The 24,259-nt window shown below is 48.5% G+C and overlaps 2 protein-coding genes across 4 annotated transcripts in view; one reads left to right on the top strand and one right to left on the bottom strand.

The window, feature by feature from the left end:
- The window catches only part of NPR1 (natriuretic peptide receptor 1), a 288,426-nt gene extending 284,375 nt beyond the window's left edge, over positions 1-4,051 (bottom strand). For 2 of the 3 annotated variants that reach the window (XM_069768105.1, XM_069768098.1), the window contains exon 1: positions 2,569-4,047. In XM_069768105.1, the coding sequence (XP_069624206.1) occupies positions 2,569-3,265 (697 nt within the window). In that variant the 5' untranslated portion in view covers positions 3,266-4,047. Of the gene's footprint in view, positions 1-2,568 lie in introns of all 3 variants that reach the window. The other variant, XM_069768091.1, reaches the window with a different exon arrangement.
- Positions 4,052-4,157: 106 nt separating this feature from the next.
- The window catches only part of LOC138680894 (uncharacterized), a 35,246-nt gene continuing 15,144 nt past the window's right edge, over positions 4,158-24,259 (top strand). The window contains exon 1 of the mRNA XM_069768113.1: positions 4,158-4,281. Within this exon, the coding sequence (XP_069624214.1) occupies positions 4,173-4,281 (109 nt within the window). The 5' untranslated portion in view covers positions 4,158-4,172. The remainder of the gene's footprint in view (positions 4,282-24,259) is intronic.

The raw sequence follows: 24,259 nt of genomic DNA, 5'->3' as shown, positions 1-24,259 counted from the left end.
CCAAACAAGACGAGTTTTGTTTCTACCAAACAGTTCTACATTGGTTTCATCAGACCATATGACATTCCCCCAATAGTATTCAGGATAATCCAAATGCTCTCTAGCAAACTTAAGACAGGCCTGAACATGTACTGGCTTAAGCAGGGGGACACGCTTGGCACTGCAGGATCTGAATCCCTGGCGGTGTAGTGTGCTACTGATGGTAGTCTTTGTTACGATGGTCCCAGCTCTCTGCAGGTCATTCACTAGGTCCCCCCGCGTGGTTCTGGGATTTTTGCTCACCGTTCTTATGATCATTTTGACCCCACGGGATGAGATCTTGAGTGGAGCCCCAGATCAAGGGAGATTATCAGTGGTCTTATATGTCTTCCATTTTCTTATTATTGGTCCCACAGTTGATTTCATCACACCAAGCTGCTTGCCTATTACAGATTCAGTCTTCCCAGCCTGGCGCAGGGCTACAATTTTGTTTATGGTGTCCTTCGACAGCTCTTTGGTCTTCACCATAGTGGAGTTTGGAATGTGACTGTTTGAGGTTGTGGACAGATGTCTTTATACTGATAACAAGTTCAAACAGGTGCCATTACTACAGGTAATGAGTGGAGGACAGAGGAGCCTCTTAAAGAAGAAGTTACAGGTCTGTGAAAGCCAGAAATCGTGCATGCTTCTAGATGACCAAATGCTTATTTTCCACAATAATTTGCAAAATAAATCTTACCAAATCAGACAAGGTGATTTTCTTGCTTTGTTTTCTCATTTTGACTCTCATAGTTGTGGTCTACCTATCATGTCAATTACTTGCACAATTGGTGGCTGACTAAATATTTTTACATGAAGAGACGTGTGTGTATTATATAGAGCCACAACCACATGAAGAAGTGACGTGTGAGGATTATATAGGGCTGTGATCACATGAAGACGAGAAGTGTGAGGATTATACTGTATAGAGCCGTGATCACATGAAGAGATGTGTGAGAATTATATAGAGCAGCGATCACATGAAGAAGAGACATGTGAGGATTATATAGAGCTGTGATCACATGAAGAAGAAGAGATGTGTGGGGATTTTAGCAATATTTTCTAGGATTGTGTTCTGATACAGACTTGTCAGGTGGCGTTAGTATGTGATCTGTAGACATCAAATATTGCACATACTCCGTTTCATGTTGTGGGTGGAGGTCAGGCGGTTGGAGCTTTGCTGGTAACAATACTTTCCTGTTGTTGGCACGCTGCTTTTCGTGGCAGGAAGCTTATATGCCAGTCACCCCCCCTCACACTTAAACAGTGTTTATAGTAAAATGGCCGTCTGTCTCATGGTTATGGTAACTGGTTACTCATTCACCGGCTGTCTAACTATGTGACTCCGTAAAACTGATTGTTAACCCTGGCACTGCTGGAGAGGAGAGGATAGTACTGGAGAGGTTGGTAATGTGAGGGTTCAGAACAGGAGGTGTGAATTGAGCCCAAGGGTGACATACAGAACTGAAGCATTTTCCTGACTACAAAGCCTAGCACAGAGAAATCCACGACCCAGGGCACCAGACATCATCCTTTTGGTAACTTTATTGGTCTAGAACAATCACAACGTTGCGACTGTGCAGGGCCTTTATGAAGCCTTAGATAAAGAGAGATGTTGGATTTATAATACTTTGTGAAGGGTGGATTTCCCTGCCTCCCTTCTTGCTTCTAGTCAAGATTAGCGAATGCTGCAACTTGTAGTTCCTATTTAAGTTTTCTTATTGTTGCTGCGTCTATAGACTTGGCAGCACATTGTTATAATGTCGGCTGTCAGTGAGGAATTTTGCTGATCCCAAACTCCTCCAGGAGATCTTAAAACTCATTAATGGCAGATTTGTGCTTGTTATTTTTCTTGTGTCACCAGAGAATTAACCCCTAAGGCTTAACATTCATGTTTCATGGAGCAGTTTTCACTGACTCTGGTGGCAGGGATGAACTCGGATCTACTCTGCCATTTACCAGTAATCAAGAGAGAACATCGGGGAACCGACGGGCGATTAGACTTTAATTTCGCTATAACTGCAAAACCTAATTGTTTTTGAAACATTCCTCCAATATTAACTCAGAAGAGACTGACCCCAGGGACCCATATGGCTCATGGGCTGTGTAACTACACAAACATGTACATATGTAGCACAGCTGATTCTGCCAGATGACAAAACCGACAGATGTAGCAGATCTGAGTGTGAAATGCAGCAGAGCTGACAATGAAATATACCAGATCTGGACTGCGGAGACAGTAGAGACTGTGCAATGAGCGAGATGTTCATGACGGATTCACAAAACTGCCATATGTAGCAGAGATGACGCAAATAAAAAAGAGCTACATCAAATGTAGTAGGGCTGATGGTGAGAAGTAGTTGGAATGGCGTGTACGTCCCAGAGCCCGAGCGCCAAGGGGGCACCAATAAGTCACTTTGGTTTACCAAGAGTAAAGACAGCAAGTCGAATATTTGCATATTGCTCACTTAGTATACATTTAGCAGAACCAACCGTGTGGCCATGCACAAATCATAATCACGATACAGATTTCAAATAAAAACTACTTACTGCGACTTTTCTGTATAATATCCTGGATGATGGGTGTGAAGTTGACCGGTTCTGTCTCGTTTATGTTCATGTCGGCTATGGTCATGTTTTTGAGTTTTCCCAACTCCACATATGGACCCTCGATGGTGAAGTAGCATGGACGATCGTCCTGTTTGTCCACACTGTACAGCACCATGGCTCGTCTGCTCCAGTTGTAATGCTGGTGGAGGTGGACCACAAACTGGCCCAGCTTCAAATAGATGGGACCCATCCTGGTGGTGAACTTGTACTCCTCAACTTTCTCACCAAACCCATAGGCACTAGCCCCAGCCGTAATAAGAGGGACCTTCCAGTGACCCGTGAAGCGGCCAACTGGCGCGGCCGAATACATGCACCCTGGGCCGATGAATGCCGCTGGTTTGTAGGTGAACTGAAAGTCTACAGCTACCAACGGGGCCGACGCGTCCGAGCATTTTCCATATTTGTTCTCACTGTTTCCGAACACGGGCCAAACATTGAGGTCAGGCAGAAGACTGGAGTCATTGTTGATACGTTCGATGGCCAACCTAATGGCAGGCCCGACTCTGGGCAGCGCCCATGGATACTGGGTATTCGTTTCAGGAAGAACCACAGCCAACGTTAAATTCTGAACTTCTGTTTGAAAACTGCGGCCGAGGAACCAAATCAACAACAGAGCTGGGACCCGAACTCCTGCCATGACTACAGGGACCTCATGATCCGAATTTCGAAAGATAAGTCTGGGAAAATCTGGAGCGTGCAACAGTCCTTCTGGGTTCAGCAGCACCTATTGCTGCTCTTCGTGTGGTGATACATCCAGACTCCTGTTAATCATCTCCTCGTCTGTGTGAGAGCGAAAGGCAGAGAACCTCGCACTCAGCCATTAGATTCTCACTGCTGGAAGTAACTAGAGGACAGGATCCGTATTATCTGGAGGCTGGCTTCCTTTTTTCCTTCCCCTGACTCAATGACAAAAGGGTTGTTATCATTCAGCCCTGCTTGTTAACCCTTTTCCAGCTGCGTGGATAACCCGAAACATCCAGGTTCCTCTCACCGGCTTCCTCCAACTGGATCTTGAAGCCAAGGCGAATCCACAGGGGTATCACGGAAGAGGCAATACGTCCAACCCTGAAACTTGGAGGGCACCCAGAATTTTGCTGGAGAACAGAACTGAAAGATTTGGCTTTCTGTCCCTCCACTAATTGGAATAAATATTTTAATCCAGAGATTCGAGTGATTTTCAAAAAATGAAAATAAATCAATATGGAAAACACAAGATTCCCAGTAAGTTCTCGTGGCAGAGCTATAACCAAAGGACAGGGAAGAAGGAAAAAGGAAAGAAGCTGTGCAGTGAGGGAGAGAACGCACACTGGGGATGAAGAGGTTCCGTGAGGGACACAGGAGGATGAGCAAGGAAAGGAGGGTGGCAGAGTAAGAAAGGTGGAGGACGGGAAGAGAGGGATTGTGTAAGCGAGAGACAGGTAGAATGGCAGAATGTGAGAGACAGCACGGAGAGGGGAGCACAGAGAAGACTGGAAGGGGGGCAAAGTAGGGTGTGGTGATACTCAGAAGCACAAAGTCAGGAAGGTGACAATAGCAACCAAGAAATGGAGGAAGTACTAAGAAGAGGAGGAAGGAAGAAATCCTTGTCACACACAGTACTCAGTGGGGGCAGAAGGGAAACAAAACTCAGAAATGATAGCAACAAACATCCAGGTAAGCAGGAGAGATTGAGAGTATTACTGAAGAGATAATACGAGTATTATAGAGAGTATCAGAGAGATAGAGAGTATCACTGAAGAGATAATATGAGTATTAGGCAGGCGTCACACATAACATATAAAAAAATCGGTCTGTTTTTTACGGCCGAGATTCACAGAAATGTTCCCAAATAGTGATCCGAATGTCATCCATGTGCAATTAGAGGATGTGATTTTTTATCATCAAGGTATCTGTGTGACATCCATATTCAATTCAATTCAAATGAGCTTTATTGGCAGGACTAAGTACATGTTAGCATTGCCAAAGCATATGGTAAAAATACGGGGGTGGGGGAGGGAGGCATATAGAGGTCCAGGGTATATCAGATTCCTTTTAGAGGATAGGGGATGTTTCCAGAGTGGGGTATAGGAGTCCATGACATATCAGGCTCTTCAGTCGGGGGGATAGGGATATGTCCAGTGTTGGGGTACGGGAGTCCATGACATATCAGGCTCCTCTTGGTCTGTGGCAGGCACTGACATATTCCGCTGCTACGGCCACTGCACTTTCCTCTTCCCCCAGTACTATCGGCAGTTTCTTTTCCTCCTCCTTGGAGGTGAAGTCTGGGAGGAGATCAGACAGTCTCTTGAAGTGAGTGTCCCTCACTGCAGAGTATTTGGGGCACCTCAGCAGGAAGTGGGCCTCATCCTCCACGGCCTCCTGGGGGCACTGCTGGCAGAGTCTGCTCTCTCGGGGCTTGTAGTTCTGTCGGTGCCGCCTGGATTCGATGAGTAGGCTGTGGGCGCTCAGTCTGTACCGGCTCAGGATCTGTCGATCTTTGGGGTTTACTAGTTTCTCTAGATATGGGGCCAGTTTGTACTCCCTCTGTAGATTCCGGTATATTGTCAGTTTCTTGGATTTGTTTATGTCGTTCCTCCAGATGCTGAGATATTCCTCTTTGACTTTGTGTATGTTATCCGTATGTCATCTGTATGGCAAGATTTTCTCACCGGCTTGCAAAATAGACATATAATGGATCCATGGCCTCAAATTTTCGTGAAAACTAGTGATGAGCGAACATCCTCGCCACTAATCAGTGCTCGCCCGAGTATCACTATGCTCGGTGTATTCGGCGAGCACCGAGTTTCTCTGGAATTGTTCAGTGGGAGCTCGGGTCTCCTCCTTTTAATTTTGGTGCTTTTTAGAGCGCCAATCAGCATGCAGGGATTGTCTGTCATGCACTGTAATACCGCAGCCATCTTTGTTGTGGTATCACAGTGATTGGCTGGCCGCAAAGCATCATCAGGTCTATAAGTGACCTAGCGCCGCCCTGCTGGCCGCATTCTGCTCCGGACTTAGCGAGTGTAGGGAGAGCTGCTGCTGAGATAGGGCCAGATTCTTACATTTATTAGTATGTGTCTACTAGTGTTCAATCCACAAATCCTGATAAACCAACAGTCCTTTTTAGGGCAAATTCGGGTGTACATCGATTGCAGCGCTAGGTAGGCAGGGGAGTCTATGTGCCCATATCCACATCAGTGCAAGGCCTGCAGGCTCTGTATGTGAGTATATAGATCTCACTACATACCTCAAAAAGCTCCAGTCCTGTCTGCTGCTGCATATTTTATATATATATCCGTGTATCCTTGGCAATTTTTTTTTTTGCAGCTTATGCCTGCTCATTTTATTAGAAAGCAATCCATAGCCCCCTTTCTTCTACATTTATTTGCTGGGTCATGCTGCCGACCACATCCAGGTCATTGCAATACAAGAGCGTGAAAATCTAACAATTAAAAAAAAAAATTTTGTCTCAGGCATTAGATGTGAGTGCGCAGAAAAATCTGGCCTTTTTTTTGGTATGTTATTATTTTTTGGAGTGTCTTTCAACATTTTTGGACACCATTTTGCTATCCCAAAAATCTGTAGCTGGCCCCAAAATATTTAGCTACAGTTCTTATATTTACCACTGTGATTTGTAGGCCACACGCATCGTATATCATTGCGCTAAATATCTTACAATTTTAGTACTCCAATTTTTTTTTAGTGTCATAGCCTACTTATTGACACAATTTTCATGGGCCCCAAAAAATCAAGGCCATTTTTTGATCAGTCTGTTATCTCCGTCTGACGCCTGGTCTATCTGTGGTCTCCAAATTCTTGCTTTTCAGGCATACATTGCATTTTTTTGGTCTGCTAGCCTTGGTCTACTCCTAATTTAGTGGTTTAATTTTTTTTTTTAAAGGCCACACATTTGAGCAGTCTGTTACCTCTGTCAGACGTCTGGTGTATCTGTAGTGCCAAAATCCTCACTTTGCAGGCATAAGTTGCATTGTTTTGTCTACTAGCCTTGGTTTACTCAGTATTTAGTGTTTTAAAAAAAAAAAAAAATGCTCACATATTTAAACAATCTGTTATCTCCATCAGACGCCTGGTGTATCGGTGGTGTCAAAATCCTAACTTTGCAGGCATACGTTGCATTGTTTTGTCTGCTAGCCTTGGTCTACTCAGTATTTAGAGGTTTAATTTTTTTATTTTTTTTTTTAAACGGCCAAACATTTAATTAGTCTGTTATCTCTGTCAGATGCCCGGTGTATCTATGGTGTCAAAATCCTCGCTTTGCAGGCATACATTGTATTTTTTTGTCTGCTAGCCTTGGTCTACTCATTATTTTGCGGTTAAATTTTTTTTTTTAAACATATTTAACAGTCTGTTATCTCCGTCAGACGCCCGATGTATCTGTGGTCTCCAAATACTTGTTTTTCAGGCATATTGATCACAAGTTTTCTCCAAATTAATCCATTTGTTGTTAAGGCTAGCGGAACGCACCAAATAATAAGATAGATTAAGGTGCGTTCGCAGCCCGGGGTCCACCGTGCAGAGATGGAACCTGCTGCCAAGTAATGACGGACTATATGGCGGTACAATGTGAATACACACACGGGTTAACTTCACCCTGTGTGAAGGAAGCGAACCCTGTTAAGTCACAGGGCCACGATACCGCACACAAGAGCGCAAGCAAGGAGTCACCAAACTCAGTCCCAAGAAGACTTGGGATCCGAGTCCGACTAGAGTACTTGCGCTCGACACCGCTAATGGGGTGTCAGCGTAACCAAAGTAATAATAAAAGATGCACAAGAGTGCATGCGGTGCCGCACTGGCGGACGCCACTAACCACCCAGGCTTGGGTCAGGAAAGCGCAGTGAAAGCGCACGGCGCCGCACTGGCGGTCACAGCAATTAGACGCTGTATAGTGTGTAACGTGCTGGTAGCTAAGTCGGGCGCTAGATAGCAATCACCCACCTTCCGCGAACAGTCATCCAATTGGGAGGGGATTTTAATGAACGACTTTCACTCACAACACACACACGTTTACAAATGTACACTAGCGCATGGCCGTGCGGTCATGCGCAGCTTATATAGCTGCAGAACGTTCAGGACCTTCCAATAAAGGACCAATGGGAACCGCTGCAGCATCTGAGCATGTGACCCTCGATCTCCAATGGGAGATCTCACAATGGCCATGCTCAGAAGGGAAAAAGCAGGACTTAGATCCCAAAAGTGTCTGCTCGCCGCTTCCCAGCACTGGCTTCAATGGCAGAAGCAGGCAAAGCAGAAGTAATCCTATGCACAGAGTGAGACTGAGCAAGACGCTGGGAACAACGTCTCCGCTGAGCAGACTCCACTGCGACTGGAGAAGAATGGGAGACGGCAGCAGAGATGGTTCGAGATTCCCCCTGTGCAGAGGCGGGAACTCGACACCTAACATTACCCCCCCTCCTAGGGCCCCCCTCCTTGGACCTCGCTATGCTCAAAGGCAGCAATGAGCTGTGGAGCTTGAATGTGTTCAGCAGGCTCCCAGGACCTGTCCTCTGGGCTATAACCCTTCCAATCCACCAAATAGAATTTTTTGCCACGTACCACCTTGCACACCAAAATAGCGTTCACTTCGTAATCGTCCGTAGACAAACCCGATATCCCGGCAGATGACTCGGAAAACCGGGACATGTATACGGGTTTCAAGAGGGACACATGAAAGGTGTCGGTGATACCCAAGCGTGGAGGAAGGGCCAGACGGTAGACCACAGGGTTAACCTGTTCGAGGACCTTCAAGGGACCCAAGTAGCGAGGTGCAAACTTAGTGGACTCAACACGCAGCCTGATGTTACGGGCGGAGAGCCACACTAAGTCACCAGGAGCAACGGTCGGAGCGGGGCGCCGATGAGCATCGGTGGAGGACCTCATTCTCTCCTTGGAGGCCCGAATGGCATCCTGAGTGCGGTCCCAAATGTCCCGTGCCTCCACAGCCCAGTCTGCCACCCTGGAATTGGCGGAAGACACAGGCATGGGCACAAGGACACGCGGATGCTGGCCGTAATTTAGGAGGAATGGAGTCTGACAGGTGGAGTCAGCTATGGCATTGTTAAGTGCAAACTCTGCCCACGGTAGCAAGGATGCCCAGTCATCCTCCCTGGCAGAGACAAAATGTCGTAAATGTGTGACCAAGGTCTGGTTGGCCCTCTCTACCAACCCATTCGTCTCGGGATGATATGCCGAAGAGAGATTCAACTCAATACTGAGTAGACGACAAAGCTCTCTCCAGAATCGAGATGCAAACTGGGGACCCCGGTCACTAACAATTTTGTCTGGCATACCGTGTAGGCGAAAGATTTGTTTGATGAACAACACAGCCAGAGCCCGTGCAGAAGGTAGCGGTGGAAGAGGCACCAAGTGCACCATGTTGGAAAAATGGTCGGTGATCACCCAGATAATGGTGCAGTTACGAGACTTGGGTAAGCCCACTACAAAGTCCATTCCGACTATCTCCCAGGGCCTGTCCGCCACCGGCAGAGGGTAAAGCAAACCAGCTGGCCATTGCCGAGGGGACTTGTTCTTAGCGCAAGAGACACACGCCCGAACATATTCTGCGACATCACGAGCCATATGCGGCCACCAGTATGTCACGGTGGCTGGACCCGGTCGTGACCCTGCTAAGGAGCGTCCAATGAAGGTGGTAGTACAGTCTGTCAGGGGTTCGTGACGCCACCTGTGGTGTTCGGTCAGGGTGACCGACGCTGCTGTGGGGTCCGCTGGGGTGATGGAATGGCAGCTGGATGGTGTACCTTCCCACAGGTGAAGTATATCCCCAGGGCTTCCCAGTAAGGTGGATGGTGATGGTGTGAGGTGCAGGCAATAACGAGGACACAAGGTTGCAGTCTCTTTACCTTTTTACTGAAGGCTTCAATATACTCAGTCCAGAGCACGTTCAACCGGGCTATCAGAGACCGGCCGGTCCGATGGGCACATCCAGAGTTTCCCTCGCAGATGGAAATCGTTGCCTACCAATAGCGCCTGTGTGTTGTAGTCCTACCCTGCTGAGCATTCGGGAATAGTCCTCACAACTGCTGTTCTCCTTCGTTCATTCTCTACAGCTTTCTCTCTCTCTCTCGTTCTTTGGTTCCAGATGTTGCTAGTTTCTAACGTCCCCCAGGTATATTTTGGCTAGGACGCCACCCATTTGACGGGAAGGCTTGGAGGTCTTCCGGGACCCTAGAGATGCCCCTCTCCCAATGTTGCCCCCTATGTCTTCGTAGGTGTAGAAGGTAGACAGCCAACCTATGATTAACTGTCCGGCGGAATTTGAAGTAAGGCCTGAAGTCAGTTACTCCTACGGTGATACGGCCACTGACTACGCGCCTCAGTAAGATGTTGCCTTTCTCTCTCGGCATGACTCTTACTGGCTCTCCTTTGTGCTGATCTCGTTTACACTGTTCCACAATATCCTTCCCTTCGTGTCTCTCTCCTGGATACCGCCGCAGGGTGTGCAGGCGCGGTTCCGTTACGTTCTGTTCTGTTCGCTAGGCACCTGCCAGGTTCCCATGCCTGACAGGGACCCCCCTGTGCCTTCTTCCTGCAACACCCCCTGCCATGGGATGTTGCCTGGTTCCAACCCAGTCAGCTTCTGACTAACTTCCTCCCCAGGCCCTAGTTTTACCAGTGTGAGGAGTGGCCCAATAAATAAATCCTTTTTCTCCCCCTAGTGGCCGGAGTGTGAAGTGTAATGTGTTCTGGTGATACCTGGTCAGGAGAACTCTTTAGTGCCATCAGACGTACCACTGCTCCCCTTAGTGGCAGAGCGCTATACTGCAACGACCAGGTCTCTGGGGCGCTGCACTCCCCCCCCCCGGTTAAATCCAGTACTCCTAGACTGGGAAAGAAGAACAACAATACAATACAGTGCAAGACATACAAAAAAAATTTGAATGCTAAGAACAAGTAATTAGAAAAGGTGCTTCCCATTATGGGAGGTGAGGACGCTTAAACGTTACAAACAATAACAAGATTAAATATTTTAAATAACATTTATATTATAAACAACCTTTAGTACCCAGCCGGGTATCCTACTAAGTGCAAATTTTTGGAACAAATAACTAACTCTTCCTTTAAGGGCGTGTTCGCTGAACCCACTAAAGGCCTACTATAAAATGCTACATAACTCGTTTCTTTCCATTCTAACTTCCCCAATGCAGGACCGCCTAGCTCCTTGGCTGGGCCTACTGTCATTGTACCAACCATCTTTCTACATTTCTCAAGAGGACCCTCTCTCTAACCCCTACGGGTTCACTTCCAGGCTTTCCTGTCCTCAATCTTTACCAACATTATTAACTATCTAAGTTCTTCAACATTATTAACGTCTCAATTCTTTATGAAAACAATCATCAAACATTCCCTTTAAGAGGGACCCAAGTCTCTGGTGCAGACTCTCTTTCAGCAGCAAGTTCGCAATCAGCAAGTCCTTCTGCATCAGGTCTTCGCAAAGTCTTCTTCGACTTATAAAACCAGTAGGGAGCACCTTTAAGAAGGTGCAAACTATTTACAAGGCAGTTCTGAATCATTCACCATCCATGATCCGACAGTCTTTAAAACAATGATGAACGTTGGTTAACCGTAGAAAAGAAAACAATAGAAAACAATAGGGATCCCGGGTAAACGAAGGGATCCCTAGGAGTTAACCCTGGACGGGTTGAAGGTAGCAGCAGGAAACAACGAACTATGTACAAATCGGGTTTTCGAGGTTGATTTCTATAATAGGTTGCAAGGCATCCATCGGTAGGGAACTCTTCCCGGCCGCGGGAGTCCCGGTTCCGTGTTCTCGCCTGTTGCAGTGTCATTGTCATGGTTCCGTCGCTCGGGTGCGGCCAGGTCACCCGGTGTATGAATCCGAATGTCGGCTTGGGTTGCAAGTTCTGCAGCGGTGATGATGCATACTGTGGTGACAGGGGTGGAATTCGTCAAATCCGGGTTAGTCGTAGTCAGGACTGCAGGTGGCACCACTACCGGTTCGCATCGGTGCACGTTCCGGGCGCACCACCCCTGCGCGCTCCGATAGCGGGTGTATGTCACCTGATCCCCTTGATACAGTAGCTGGTTATCCCATCTATCGCGGCGTGGGGTCTTCACGTTGTAGCTAGTAAAGAAGACTTCCGTCGGTAGCCCCGGTTCCTGTATATAGCCCCAACCTCGATTCGGGTAAAAGGCTACCACAGTTCCCCGCTTTACCGGACTTCCTTTATTGCGTCCTGTCTTTGGTTCTGGTACTTTCGGTGGGTCGCTTTGTTCTGTCTCTTGTCGGTCTTTCCAGTGTAAAATCAGGCATTGTTTATACTGTTCCCAGGTGAGCACAGCGATGCTAGTACCCTCCTGTCTGGTTCCGTCAGGCCCCATCCTCGGGTTATCCCATTGGAAAATCACCCCTTCGGAGCTTACGCATAGTGGTATCCCCATAGTGGTTGGTAGCGGAGGCACCAGCTTCTCCATGGTGCCGAGGGCTATAGCCACCAGTTCAGGGTCAGGGAGTCGGTCACCGTCAGGATGGGGAGCTGTCGCGGGAACCGGATCGGTCAGGAGGGCAGGGGCGTTTTCCGTACCTCCGTCTGCCACAGTTCCACCGATGCCGATCGGTTCCGTTGATAAGGCCACTGGAGTCGGCGGCGGCTCGCACTGTGGTTCTCCCGACGCGGCTCTCGGCGGCGGCTCCGATCTCCATAGCTTCGCATTGGCTGGCTCCACGCTCGGGATAGGCCGACTCGACTCCTCCGCCCGCGACCCTGGAAAGTCTGGGTCCTCCTCCGGTTGGCGGGGACAAGCCAGGATCACTTCTCCACCGCTCGGGTACTCTTGGTTCGTCATCTCCCTCTCCGGGATCGGCAATGGCACTCCCACGTGGCTCCTCCATTTCCTGGGGGTCGAGCTCCTTCTTGTCTTGGTTCCCACCGTTGCAAATCAGGGGGTGGTTCTCCTCTGCTTCGGGGCAGATCGTCCTCCCGCAACAGCAATCGGATGGGGCGGTCAGCACTTCTGGCGCCACTTTGATAGTCTCCTCCCATGGCACGCCCTCTTTCTTCTCCTGAGCTCCTCGTGGCGTGGCAATGACGGCAGTTTTGACGGGAATCTTGCGTCAATAGCAATGCACAGTCCTTGCAGTAAATCACAATTCCAACACATCTCAATCACAGTTCCAAGGCACACATGACCCAATTCTTCAGGTTTAAGTACGATCCTGTTCGTGACGCCAAGTTGGAGCGCCCCCAGACACAGGGCCACAAGTCACTCGGTACCAGTCCCTTCTCCTTTGTTCTGCGGTTGTCACGGTGGCTGGACCCGGTCGTGACCCTGCTAAGGGGCGTCCAATGAAGGTGGTAGTACAGTCTGTCAGGGGTTTGTGACGCCACCTGTGGTGTTCGGTCAGGGTGACCGACGCTGCTGTGGGGTCCGCTGGGGTGATGGAATGGCAGCTGGATGGTGTACCTTCCCACAGGTGAAGTATATCCCCAGGGCTTCCCAGTAAGGTGGATGGTGATGGTGTGAGGTGCAGGCAATAACGAGCACACAAGGTTGCAGTCTCTTTACCTTTTTACTGAAGGCTTCAATATACTCAGTCCAGAGCACGTTCAACCGGGCTATCAGAGACCGGCCGGTCCGATGGGCACATCCAGAGTTTCCCTCGCAGATGGAAATCGTTGCCTACCAATAGCGCCTGTGTGTTGTAGTCCTACCCTGCTGAGCATTCGGAATAGTCCTCACAACTGCTGTTCTCCTTCGTTCATTCTCTACAGCTTTCTCTCTCTGTCTCATTTTTTGGTTTCAGATGTTGCTAGTTTCTAACGTCCCCCAGGTATATTTTGGCTAGGACGCCACCCATTTGACGGGAAGGCTTGGAGGTCTTCCGGGACCCTAGAGATGCCCCTCTCCCAATGTTGCCCCCTATGTCTTCGTAGGTGTAGAAGGTAGACAGCCAACCTATGATTAACTGTCCAGCGGAATTTGAAGTAAGGCCTTAAGTCAGTTACTCCTACGGTGATCCAGCCACCGACTACGCGCCTCAGTAAGATGTTGCCTTTCTCTCTCGGCATGACTCTTACTGGTTCTCCTTTGTGCTGATCTTGCTTACACTGTTCCACAATATCCTTCCCTTCGTGTCTCTCTCCTGGATACCGCCGCAGGGTGTGCAGGCGCGGTTCCGTTACGTTCTGTTCTGTTCGCTAGGCACCTGCCAGGTTCCCATGCCTGACAGGGACCCCCCTGCACCTTCTCCCTGCAACACCCCCTACCATGGGATGTTGCCTGGTTCCAACCCAGTCAGCTTCTGACTAACTTCCTCCCCAGCCCCTAGTTTTACCAGTGTGAGGAGTGGCCCAATAAATAAAGCCTTTTTCTCCCCCTAGTGGCCGGAGTGTGAAGTGTAATGTGTTCTGGTGATACCTGGTCAGGAGAACTCTTTACTGCCATCAGACGTACCGCTGCTCCCCTTAGTGGCAGAGCGCTATACTGCAACGACCAGGTCTCCGGGGCGCTGCATGCCCAAGAGAGAACCTTCGGTCGCAAACTGGATGGTACAAAAGTCTTGCCCGGAGGCACAGACTCTAGCGAAACTGGGGCCACAGTTCTCAAGCTCTCGGTGGGGACAATAAGCTGAGGCTCCTCTTCCTCCTCCACAGATGACACAACGGAGCGAGAGAGAGCATCGGCCGAATGTTCTTCTGCCCAGAAAGAAAATGGAGGGTGAAATGAAACCGGGAGAAGAACAAGGACCATCTGGCCTGGCGAGAATTTAACCGCTGGGCTGTCTGCAGGTACACCAAGTTTACACCAAGTTCTTGTGGTCAGTGAACACTTGGAAGGGAAAGCGAGCTCCCTCCAAGAGGTGTCTCCACTCTGAAAAAGCTAACTTCATGGCTAGCAACTCCCTGTCCCCAATGGAATAATTCCTCTCCGCTGGTGTGAAGGTCTTGGAGAAGAAGAAGCAAGGATGCTTCCGACCTTGAGCATCCTTTTGGAAAAGGACTGCTCCAGCACCAACGGAAGAGGCATCCACCGCCATGACAAATGGCTTATCTACATCTGGGCGATGTAGGATGGGAGCGCTAGCGAAGTGTGACTTAATCGAGAGAAAGGCCTTGGAGACCTCCTCTGACCACAATTTGGGATTTGCTCCCTTCTTGGTGAGGGCAACCAAGGGAGCTACCAAAGTTGAGAAGTGTGGGATGAACTGACGATAGTAGTTAATGAACCCCATAAAGCGCTGCACCGCTTTAAGTGAATGGTGTTCCTGCCAGTCCATCACAGCCTGTAGTTTGGCAGGATCCATAGCCAATTCCTGGGCGGAGATGATATAGCCCAGGAAAGGTAAGGACTCCTGCTCGAACATACACTTCTCCAACTTGGCATAGAGGGAGTTTGCCCGTAGGAGGTTGAAAACTTTGCAAACATCTCTCCAGTGGGAGTCAATATCTGGAGAGTAGATGAGAATATCATCCAGATAGACTACGACCGAGGTGGAGAGCATATCCCGGAAGATGTCGTTCACAAAGTCTTGGAAGACGGCTGGGGCATTACAGAGCCCGAAGGGCATCACCAGATATTCATAGTGCCCATCCCTGGTGTTAAAAGCCGTCTTCCATTCGTCCCCCTCACGGATGTGAATCAGGTTGTAAGCACCCCGCAGATCTAATTTAGTAAATACCCTTGCTCCCCGAAGCCTATCGAAGAGCTCTGATATCAAGGGCAAAGGATACTTATTCTTAACGGTGATGGCGTTAAGACCCCTGTAGTCTATGCATGGACGCAATTCCCCATTCTTCTTCTGCACGAAGAAGAACCCTGCCCCAGCAGGGGACACTGACTTCCTAATGAATCCTCTTGCCAGATTTTCCTGGATGTACTTTGACATTGCCTCCGTCTCAGGGAGAGATAACGGATAGACTCGACCCCGGGGAGGCTCAGCACCAGGCAAGCGATCAATAGGACAGTCATAGGGGCGATGGGGCGGAAGGGTCTCCGCCGCCTTTTTGGAGAACACGTCTGCATAAGACCAGTATTGCTTGGGGAGAGAGGAAAGATCTGCGGGTACCTCTGTAGTAGCAACCTGAACGCACTCCCTCTGACACCTACCCCCACAAGATTCACCCCATCCCAGAATTCTGCCTGAGGACCACTCGATATGAGGAGAGTGGTACCGTAGCCAAGGTATTCCCAACAGGACCTCATCAATTCCCTCAGGAATGACGAGCAGAGATATAATCCCGTGATGGGATGGCGACATGGACAGAGTAAAAGGGGTGGTCTGGTGTGTTATCTGTGAGGGCAGTGTCAACCCATTCACCACTCGTACCGTTACTGGTTGAGCTAGCATAACCAGGGGTATTGCGTGACGTTGGGCGAAGGCAGAAGACATAAAATTGCCCTCCGCCCCAGAATCCAGCTCTACCGAGTGGGAGAATGAGGGTATAATAATTGTCCCCTTAAAGGACAATTTGGAGGCAAACGTCACCGTGTCTAGTGTACCTCCACCCACTACCACTAGACGCTGACGTTTCCTCGACCGCTGGGGACATCTGGTGGCAAGATGTCCTGACTGCTGGCAAACATGACAGACCTTGAGTGCACAAGCGGTCCGGGACTTAGATCCCGCTCATGACACTTCCATGGCCTCATGTGACTCAGGAACCAGGACCGGAGATTCCATAGGTTTGGCGAAGGTAGGAGCCAGCCGAAACCTCTGCCTACACTGGGCTCGTTCTAACCTCCGCTCGCTAAAACGGAGGTCAATACGAGTAGAGATAGTTATTAACTCCTCCAGTGTGGCAGGAATCTCCCTAGTGGCCAGAGCGTCCTTCATGTGATCAGCCAGCCCTTTCCAAAATATGGGGATAAGGGCTTTATCCGACCACTCCAGCTCAGAAGTTAAAGTGTGGAAGTGGACGGCAAAATGGCTGACCAAGGACTCACCCTGAGTTAATGCCAGCAGTTGGAGCGCAGTATCATGGGTGACTTGAGGTCCTAAGAAGACCTGTTTCAGAGTGCTCAGAAACAGCGGAGCACTCTGCACCACATGATCGCCACGCTCCCACAGCGGCGTAGCCCATTCCAACGCCCTGTCCAACAAGAGAGAGACCATAAATCCCACCTTAGCCCGCTCTGTGGGAAAACGTGCAGCCAGGAGCTCGAGGTGAATAGAGCACTGACTCAGGAATCCCCTACAAGATTTGCTATCTCCAGAAAATTTTTCTGGCAGCGGGAGGCGACATAATGTCGGAACAGGGGTGGCAGTGGACAAGGTTGCTGCAGCCACGCTAGCAGCCTGTACAGCAACTGCGGTAACATCCACAGCTGAGGTTGAGCTCTCGAGAGCCACCAATCTACCCTCCTGCGGCTGGATATACCGCAAGGATTGCTGTATGTCCGTCATTACTAGCCAGACCCTGGCGCTAGTGTAATGTTAGGGCTAGCGGAACGCACCAAATAATAAGATAGATTAAAGTGCGTTCGCAGTCCGGGGTCCACCGTGCAGAGATGGAACCTGCTGCCAAGTAATGACGGACTATATGGCGGTACAATGTGAATACACACACGGGTTAACTTCACCCTGTGTGAAGGAAGCGAACCCTGTTAAGTCACAGGGCCGCAGTACCGCACACAAGAGCGCAAGCAAGGAGTCACCAAACTCAGTCCCAAGACTTGGGATCCGAGTCCGACTAGACTACTTGCGCTCGACACCGCTAATGGGGTGTCAGCGTAACCAAAGTAATAATAAAAGATGCACGAGAGTGCATGCGGTGCCGCACTGGCGGACGCCACTAACCACCCAGGCTTGGGTCAGGAAAGCGCTGTGAAAGCGCATGGCGCCGCACTGGCGGTCACAGCAATTAGACGCTGTATAGTGTGTAACGTGCTGGTAGCTAAGTCGGGCGCTAGATAGCAATCACCCACCTTCCGCGAACAGTCATCCAATTGGGAGGGGATTTTAATGAACGACTTTCACTCACAACATGGAAATGACAGAAAAAAGACTCGCACATCCAAACTAGTGTGAATAGGTGCATACCAGGAGCAGCTACCTCTGTATATTTCACTCACAACACACACACGTTTACAAATGTACACTAGCGCATGGCCGTGCGGTCATGCGCAGCCTATATAGCTGCAGAACGTTCAGGACCTTCCAATAAAGGACCAATGGGAACCACTGCAGCATCTGAGCATGTAACCCTCGATCTCCAATGGGAGATCTCACCCTGGGCATGCTCAGAAGGGAAAAAGCAGGACTTAGATCCCAAAAGTGTCTGCTCGCCGCTGTCCAGCACTGGCTTCACTGGCAGAAGCAGGCAAAGCAGCAGTAATCCTATGCACAGAGTGAGACTGAGCAAAACACTTGAAACGATGTCTCCGCTGAGCAGACTCCACTGCGGCTGGAGAAGAATGGGAGACTGCAGCATAGATGGTTTGAGATTCCCCCTGTGCAGAGGCGGGAACTCGACACCTAACATTTGTATTGAACTTTTCAAATATTTTAATAGTCCATTTAAAATGGGCAAGGCAAGAGGCAAGGGATAGGGAAGTGGACATGATGCTAATGTGCATGCAGAGGACGAGGTTGTGGCCCAGCTGAAAATGGGCCACAACAAAGACCCACATCTTCTCACTCGACCTTCCTGTCCCAGTTTCTAGGGGACTGCAGGACACCACTATTGAAGCCAGGGCCGTGTGAAACGGCTGTTGGTTGGATAGCTGATAAGGCATATCACCCCAACAGGCAGGAAAAAGCAGTGTGGTGGCCACAGACAGAAGGCGTGCATCCATTCTCCATAACACCAACATGACGGAAGTTGTCATTCCAACTGTTAGAGCTTCCCGAGTCTGGTTATTTTTTAAAGACTCTGCCGATAACCCCACACAAGCCATTTGCAGCACCTGCCATGCCTGCATCAGTAGGGGTAGCAAAACTACCAGCCTGACCACTACCAGCATGATCAAGCACATGGCAGCAAAGCACCTGACTTTGTGGGCCAAACCCCATGCTCCAGGAACACTGTCTGCAGGTGATACCACTGCTTCTTCCACTCTTTTGCATAGAAGCCAATCCCCAGTTCACAGTGCATGTGAAGATGCCTCGTGCCCTGCACCTGTTGTTGGCCACAGTCAACCAGCACCATCATCAAGCCTGTCCACGTCCTTGTCCCAGTGCAGCCTTCAGTTCTCTATACCACAGTCATTGGAACGGAAGCGGAAATACCCAGCCAACACCCCACAGGCCACAGTACTAAATTCTAACATTTCTCATCTGCTTGCACTCGAAATGTTGCCTTTTAGGCTCTTTGAGATGGAAGCTTTCCACAACATGATGGCGGCGGCCGTCTCAAGGTACTCTGAGGCAAGGTGAGCTCACACACGTACCTTGCCTGGCCCATTGCTTAACCTTGTTGTTCAACATTTTCTCAAAAGCTACCCAGAGCTGTCGGATCTGCTAGTGAAAGTATGCCGCTTGTCTGCCCATTTTAGAAAATCAGCTACAGCTTCAGCCTCCTTTGCCGTGTTTCAGCACCGTTTACAGCTTCCGGCTCACCGACTGGTGTGCGATGTTCCCACGCATTGGAACTCTGCACTGCATATGTTGGAAAGGATTTGTGAGCAGAAGAGGGCAGTTGTTGACTACCAGCATCAACAAGGCCATCATTATTCAGTTCAGACTCTACACATAAGACCTCAGGAGTGGACATGGATGTCAGACATATGTACCATCCTCAAAAACTTTGAGGACTGCATCAAGATGGTGAACGGCGATGATGCCATAATTAGCGTCATCATCTTGCTTCTCTGCATTCTGAAAACCTATCTGCTCACAATTAAAGAGGATGCATTGCAGGCGGAGCACGAGGACATGAGCAAGGAATCATACAGGGTGATTACACTCAGCCCAGCCTCGTCACAACGAGGATTGGTAGACAATGAGGAAGAGGAGGAGGAAGAACAGGAGCTACTTTCATGCTCTATAGACGGTACTACAAGCACAGCTGTCATACCATCTGTTTAGCGTGGATGGCCTGAGGACAGGGAGGAGGATGAGGAGTAGGACAGCATGGTCAGCCATCCTGTTGGTGAGGACACAGAAGTCTTGCCTGTTAGCAGTCTGGCACGCATGGCTGACTTTATGTTGTGCTGCGTTTCCCCTGACCCTCGCATTATTAAAATTTTCGGTGACACTCATTACTGGTTGGTGACACTTCTAGACTCATGCTACAAGGAGAACTTTATATCTCTTCTTCCAGAGGCAGACAGGTAAAATGTTGCAGTACCAGAGGGTCCTTGTAGCGGAATTACTAAAAAAATTCCCATCTGAGAACGCTGGCATCAGACGTCAGAATTTGTTGTACAACAAAGGAGTTCTAGCGAGAGAGACCAAAGTACAATCCAACTCAGGCAGGGGAACAAAGGCAAAGTTCTGGGACGGTTTTCTCAGACCCTCCCATCGTGCCAGCACAAAGGCAAGGGGTGCTGTCACAAGAAGTGCAATATTTGGGAAGATGCTGAGGGAGTACCTTGCTGATTGTACAAACGTCCTCGGTGATTCCTTTGTGCCTTTAAATTATTGGGTATCCAAGCTGGACACGTGGCATGAACTGTCTCTCTACGCCTTGGAGGTCCTGGCCTGCCCTGTTGCTAACGTTCTGTCAGAGCAGGTTTTTAGTGTCGCTGGTGGAATTATAACAGGTAAGCACATCCGCCTGTCAACTGAAAATGCTGACAGGCTGACTCTTATAAAAATGAACAAGGGCTGGATTGGGCAAGACTTCTGTACACCACCGAATGAAAACAGCGAAACATCACCTCAAATACATTGTCTTTTTTTGTGGAGGTGTATTGTCATGCACCTCTTCACAACCACACATGGATATACGCTTCCTGATTTGGTCTGTTTGGTGTTATCCTCCTCCTTATCCTCATCCTTATCATCCACAACCATACGAACACCAGGGTGAATGTATTCTGTGATGCAAAAGTCACTCATTTTTTGTGCAAGTGTGTTTTTATGCTGCCCGTTAATAATTTTAAACCAAAAAATTTTTTACTCCCCCATTGGGAAATGTTTGTCAGCCCATGCACTTTGTGTATGGGCATTACAATTCTAGGAGACCCACTGCTTTAAATTGGGCCTAGTTTTTAATGGGGCCTTCCTCAGCGTCTCATCATTCTCCGCCACTGGATCACCAGGGTTAACATGTTCCGTGCTGCTACAGCCAGTCCAATTTTTGGCAAGGGTGTTTATCATGCCCATAAAATATTTTTTAAAAATGTACCCCCCCATGGGGAAATGTAGGTCAGCCCATGCACTTTGTGTATGAGCATTACAAATCTAAAGACCCGCTCCTTTAAATTGGGCCTAGTTTTTAATGAGGCCTTCCTCAATGTCTCATCATTCTCTGCCACTAGATCACCAGGGTTAATGTGTTCCGTGCTGTCACAGCCAGTCAATTTTTGGGAAGGGTGTCTATGATGCCCATAAAATATTAAAAAAAAGTACCCCCATGGGGTAATATTTGTCAGCCCATGCACTTAGTGTATGGGCATTACGAGTCTACGAGACCCGCTCCTTTGAAATGAGGCAGTTTTTTTCATGAGGCCCTCCTCCATGTTTCTTCCAGGTGGGATTAGGGTGCGTGCAAATTTGGGTCAAGGTGGCCCTTGCATTCAATGCATAAGAAAACAGTATGGCAGGACCAACTGAAGAATGTAAAGTGGGTTTTCCTATGGTCATTCAGTACCTGGGTTCAAAGGATTCTTGGGGTGCATATGACTTTGTAGCAAGGCAGGCCTTGCAGTCAATACATAAGAAAACAGTATGGGAGTACAAAATGACTAATGTGAAGTGTATTTTCCTGTGGCCATCCAGTACCTGGGTTCAAAGAATTCTTGGGGTGCATATGACTTCATAGCAGGGCAGGCCTTGCATTCAATGCAACATTGTCGTGAAAGGGGTATTGGGGTGCGTCGTAATTCTTGGCAGCCCAGCCAATCACTGCATAGGCAATAACAGCATAGGAGACCCATTGTTTAATTATGGCCTTTTAAGAATATTAATGCCACCTGATGCCACTCTAAAAATAGGCTTTGTGACTTTAAGAGTCCCTCCTTCATAAATGAAACAAGATGTGTCTCCCTATGTGTCACAAAACACATGGCCAGTTAGGGTTGTTAAATGTTACAATGACATTCCCCAGTGAATGCATTTGTAAGAGGGTGGTGCTGTTATGGACAATAAGGAACACGCTGTCTCTTTAAGAGACTGCACCCCCTTGTGTGATGGAATGTTCTGCTTCTCCCCTGCAAGAGACTGTGTGAATGAACTGGACTGGGCAGAGGGTGGGGGTGGAGCCTGAACAGCGTTCCAGAGTAGGGGTGATGCGCGAGAGAAATCTTGTATGCGATTATGGGAAGAGGAGATAAGAGGGGAGTAGAGAAGGAGATCTTATGAGGATCGGAGTTTGCATGCAGGAAAGTACCGGGAGACGAGGTCACAGATGTATGGAGGAGACAGGTTGTGGATGGCTTTGTATGTCATGGTTAGGCTTTTGTACAGGAGTCTCTGGGTAATGGGGAGCCAGTGAAGGGATTGACAGAGGGGAGAGGCCGGGGAATAGCGGGGGGACAGATGGATTAGTCAGGCAGCTGAGTTTAGAATAGATTGGAGGGGTGCGTGAGTGCTCGAGGGGAGGCCACAGAGCAGGAGGTTACAGTCATCGAGGCGGGAGATGATGAGGGCATGGACTAAGGTTTTTGCAGATTCTTGGTTTAGGAATGTACGGATACGTGAAATATTTTTGAGTTGAAGGCAGCAGGAAGTGGAAAGGGCTTGGATATGCGGTTTGAAGGAGAGATCAGTGTCAAGGATTACCCCGAGGCACCGAGCTTGTGAGACTGGGGAGAGTGGGCAGCCGTTTACTGTAATGGATAGGTTCGTTGGGGAAGTCGCGTGAGATGGGAGAAAGAGAATGAGTTCTGTTTTGTCCATGTTAAGTTTTAGAAAAAACCAAAATCGCAATAGCCGAGGTCTAGTATTCAAAAAACAAAACCAAAAAACTGACGCAAGACCTAAAACAATAAGTTTTAATGTAAAACTTATTGTTTTAGGTCTTGCGTCAGTTTTTTGGGCATGTTAAGTTTTAGAAATCTAGCGGAGAAGAAGGATGAAATAGCGGATAGACATTGAGGGATTCTGGTTAGTAGGGTGGTGATATCTGGTCTAGAGATGTAGATCTGTGTGTCGTTAGCATAGAGATGATACTGAAAACCGTGAGATTCTATGAGCTGTCCCAGGCCAAAAGTGTAAATGGAGAAGAGCAGGGTCCCTAGAACTGAACCTTGCGGGACTCCGACAGATAGGGGGCGAGGTGAGGAGGTGGTGTGTGAATGGGAGACGGTGAATATTCGGTCAGTTAGGTATGACGAGATCCAGGATAGGGCCAAGTCTGTGATGCCAAGGGATGAGATGGTCTGTAGTAATAGGGAATGGTCCACTGTGTCAAAGGCAGAGGATAGGTCCAGGAGGAGGAGGATAGAGTAGTGTCGCTTGCTCTTGGCATAATGAGTAATCAGGATAAATGGAAATCTTTTGGCCATTAAAGCACAGATCGATGGTGACACCTCTCCATTATTAACCTGGCTTAATGTCACCTTACAATAGTAAGGTTACATTAATTCCTTATTACCCCATATGCCACCGCTAAAGGGCAATGGCAAGAAAGAGGCTAAGTGCCGGAATAGGCGCATCTTACAGATGCGCCTTTTCTGGAGTGACTGGAGGCAGATGTTTTTAGCCAGGGGAGGGGGCAATAACCATGGACCCTCTCTAGTCTATTAATATCTGCTATCAGTCACTGGCTTTCCCTCTCTGGCGGAGAAAATTGCACGGAAGCCCACGCCAGTTTTTTCTGTGAATTAATCCTTTAATTTAACACCTACAGCTCCAAAATTTTACACTCACTACTAACATTATTAGTCAGGGACATATATATATCTAACTGATATGCAATGGTTTATTGTTTGTAAACCATGTGTCATATCCTGTTGGCTCCTGAAATGATTTTACAGAACCCGACAATTGAATTATCAGCTATTCTGCTACCTAACTCTCTATGAAATATAAATATAGATTTATATATGTGTCAATGACATATATAAATATATATCTATACTATGTGTAGACCTTTATTTTATCTACTAGATGGTGGCCCGATTCTAACGCATCGGGTATTCTAGAATATGCATGTCCACGTAGTATATTGCCCAGCGACGTAGTATATTGCCCAGCCACGTAGTATATTGCCCAGTCACGTAGTATATTGCCCAGTTACGTAGTATATTGCCCAGTCACGTAGTATATTGCCCAGCGCCGTAGTATATTGCCCAGCCACGTAGTATATTGCCCAGTCACGTAGTATATTGCCCAGCGACGTAGTATATTGCCCAGTCACGTAGTATATTGCCCAGCAACGTAGTATATTGCCCAGCGACGTAGTATATTGGCCAGCCACGTAGTATATTGCCCAGTCACGTAGTATATTGCCCAGCGACGTAGTATATTGCCGAGCCACGTAGTATATTGCCCAGTCACGTAGCATATTGCCCAGTGATGTAGTATATTGCCCAGCGACGTAGTATA

This window comes from Ranitomeya imitator, chromosome 1, assembly GCF_032444005.1.
Source record: "Ranitomeya imitator isolate aRanImi1 chromosome 1, aRanImi1.pri, whole genome shotgun sequence".
Lineage (NCBI taxonomy): Eukaryota > Metazoa > Chordata > Amphibia > Anura > Dendrobatidae > Ranitomeya > Ranitomeya imitator.
The sequence above is the reverse complement of the archived record's forward strand: the minus strand, read 5'-3'. Positions and strand labels throughout refer to the sequence as shown.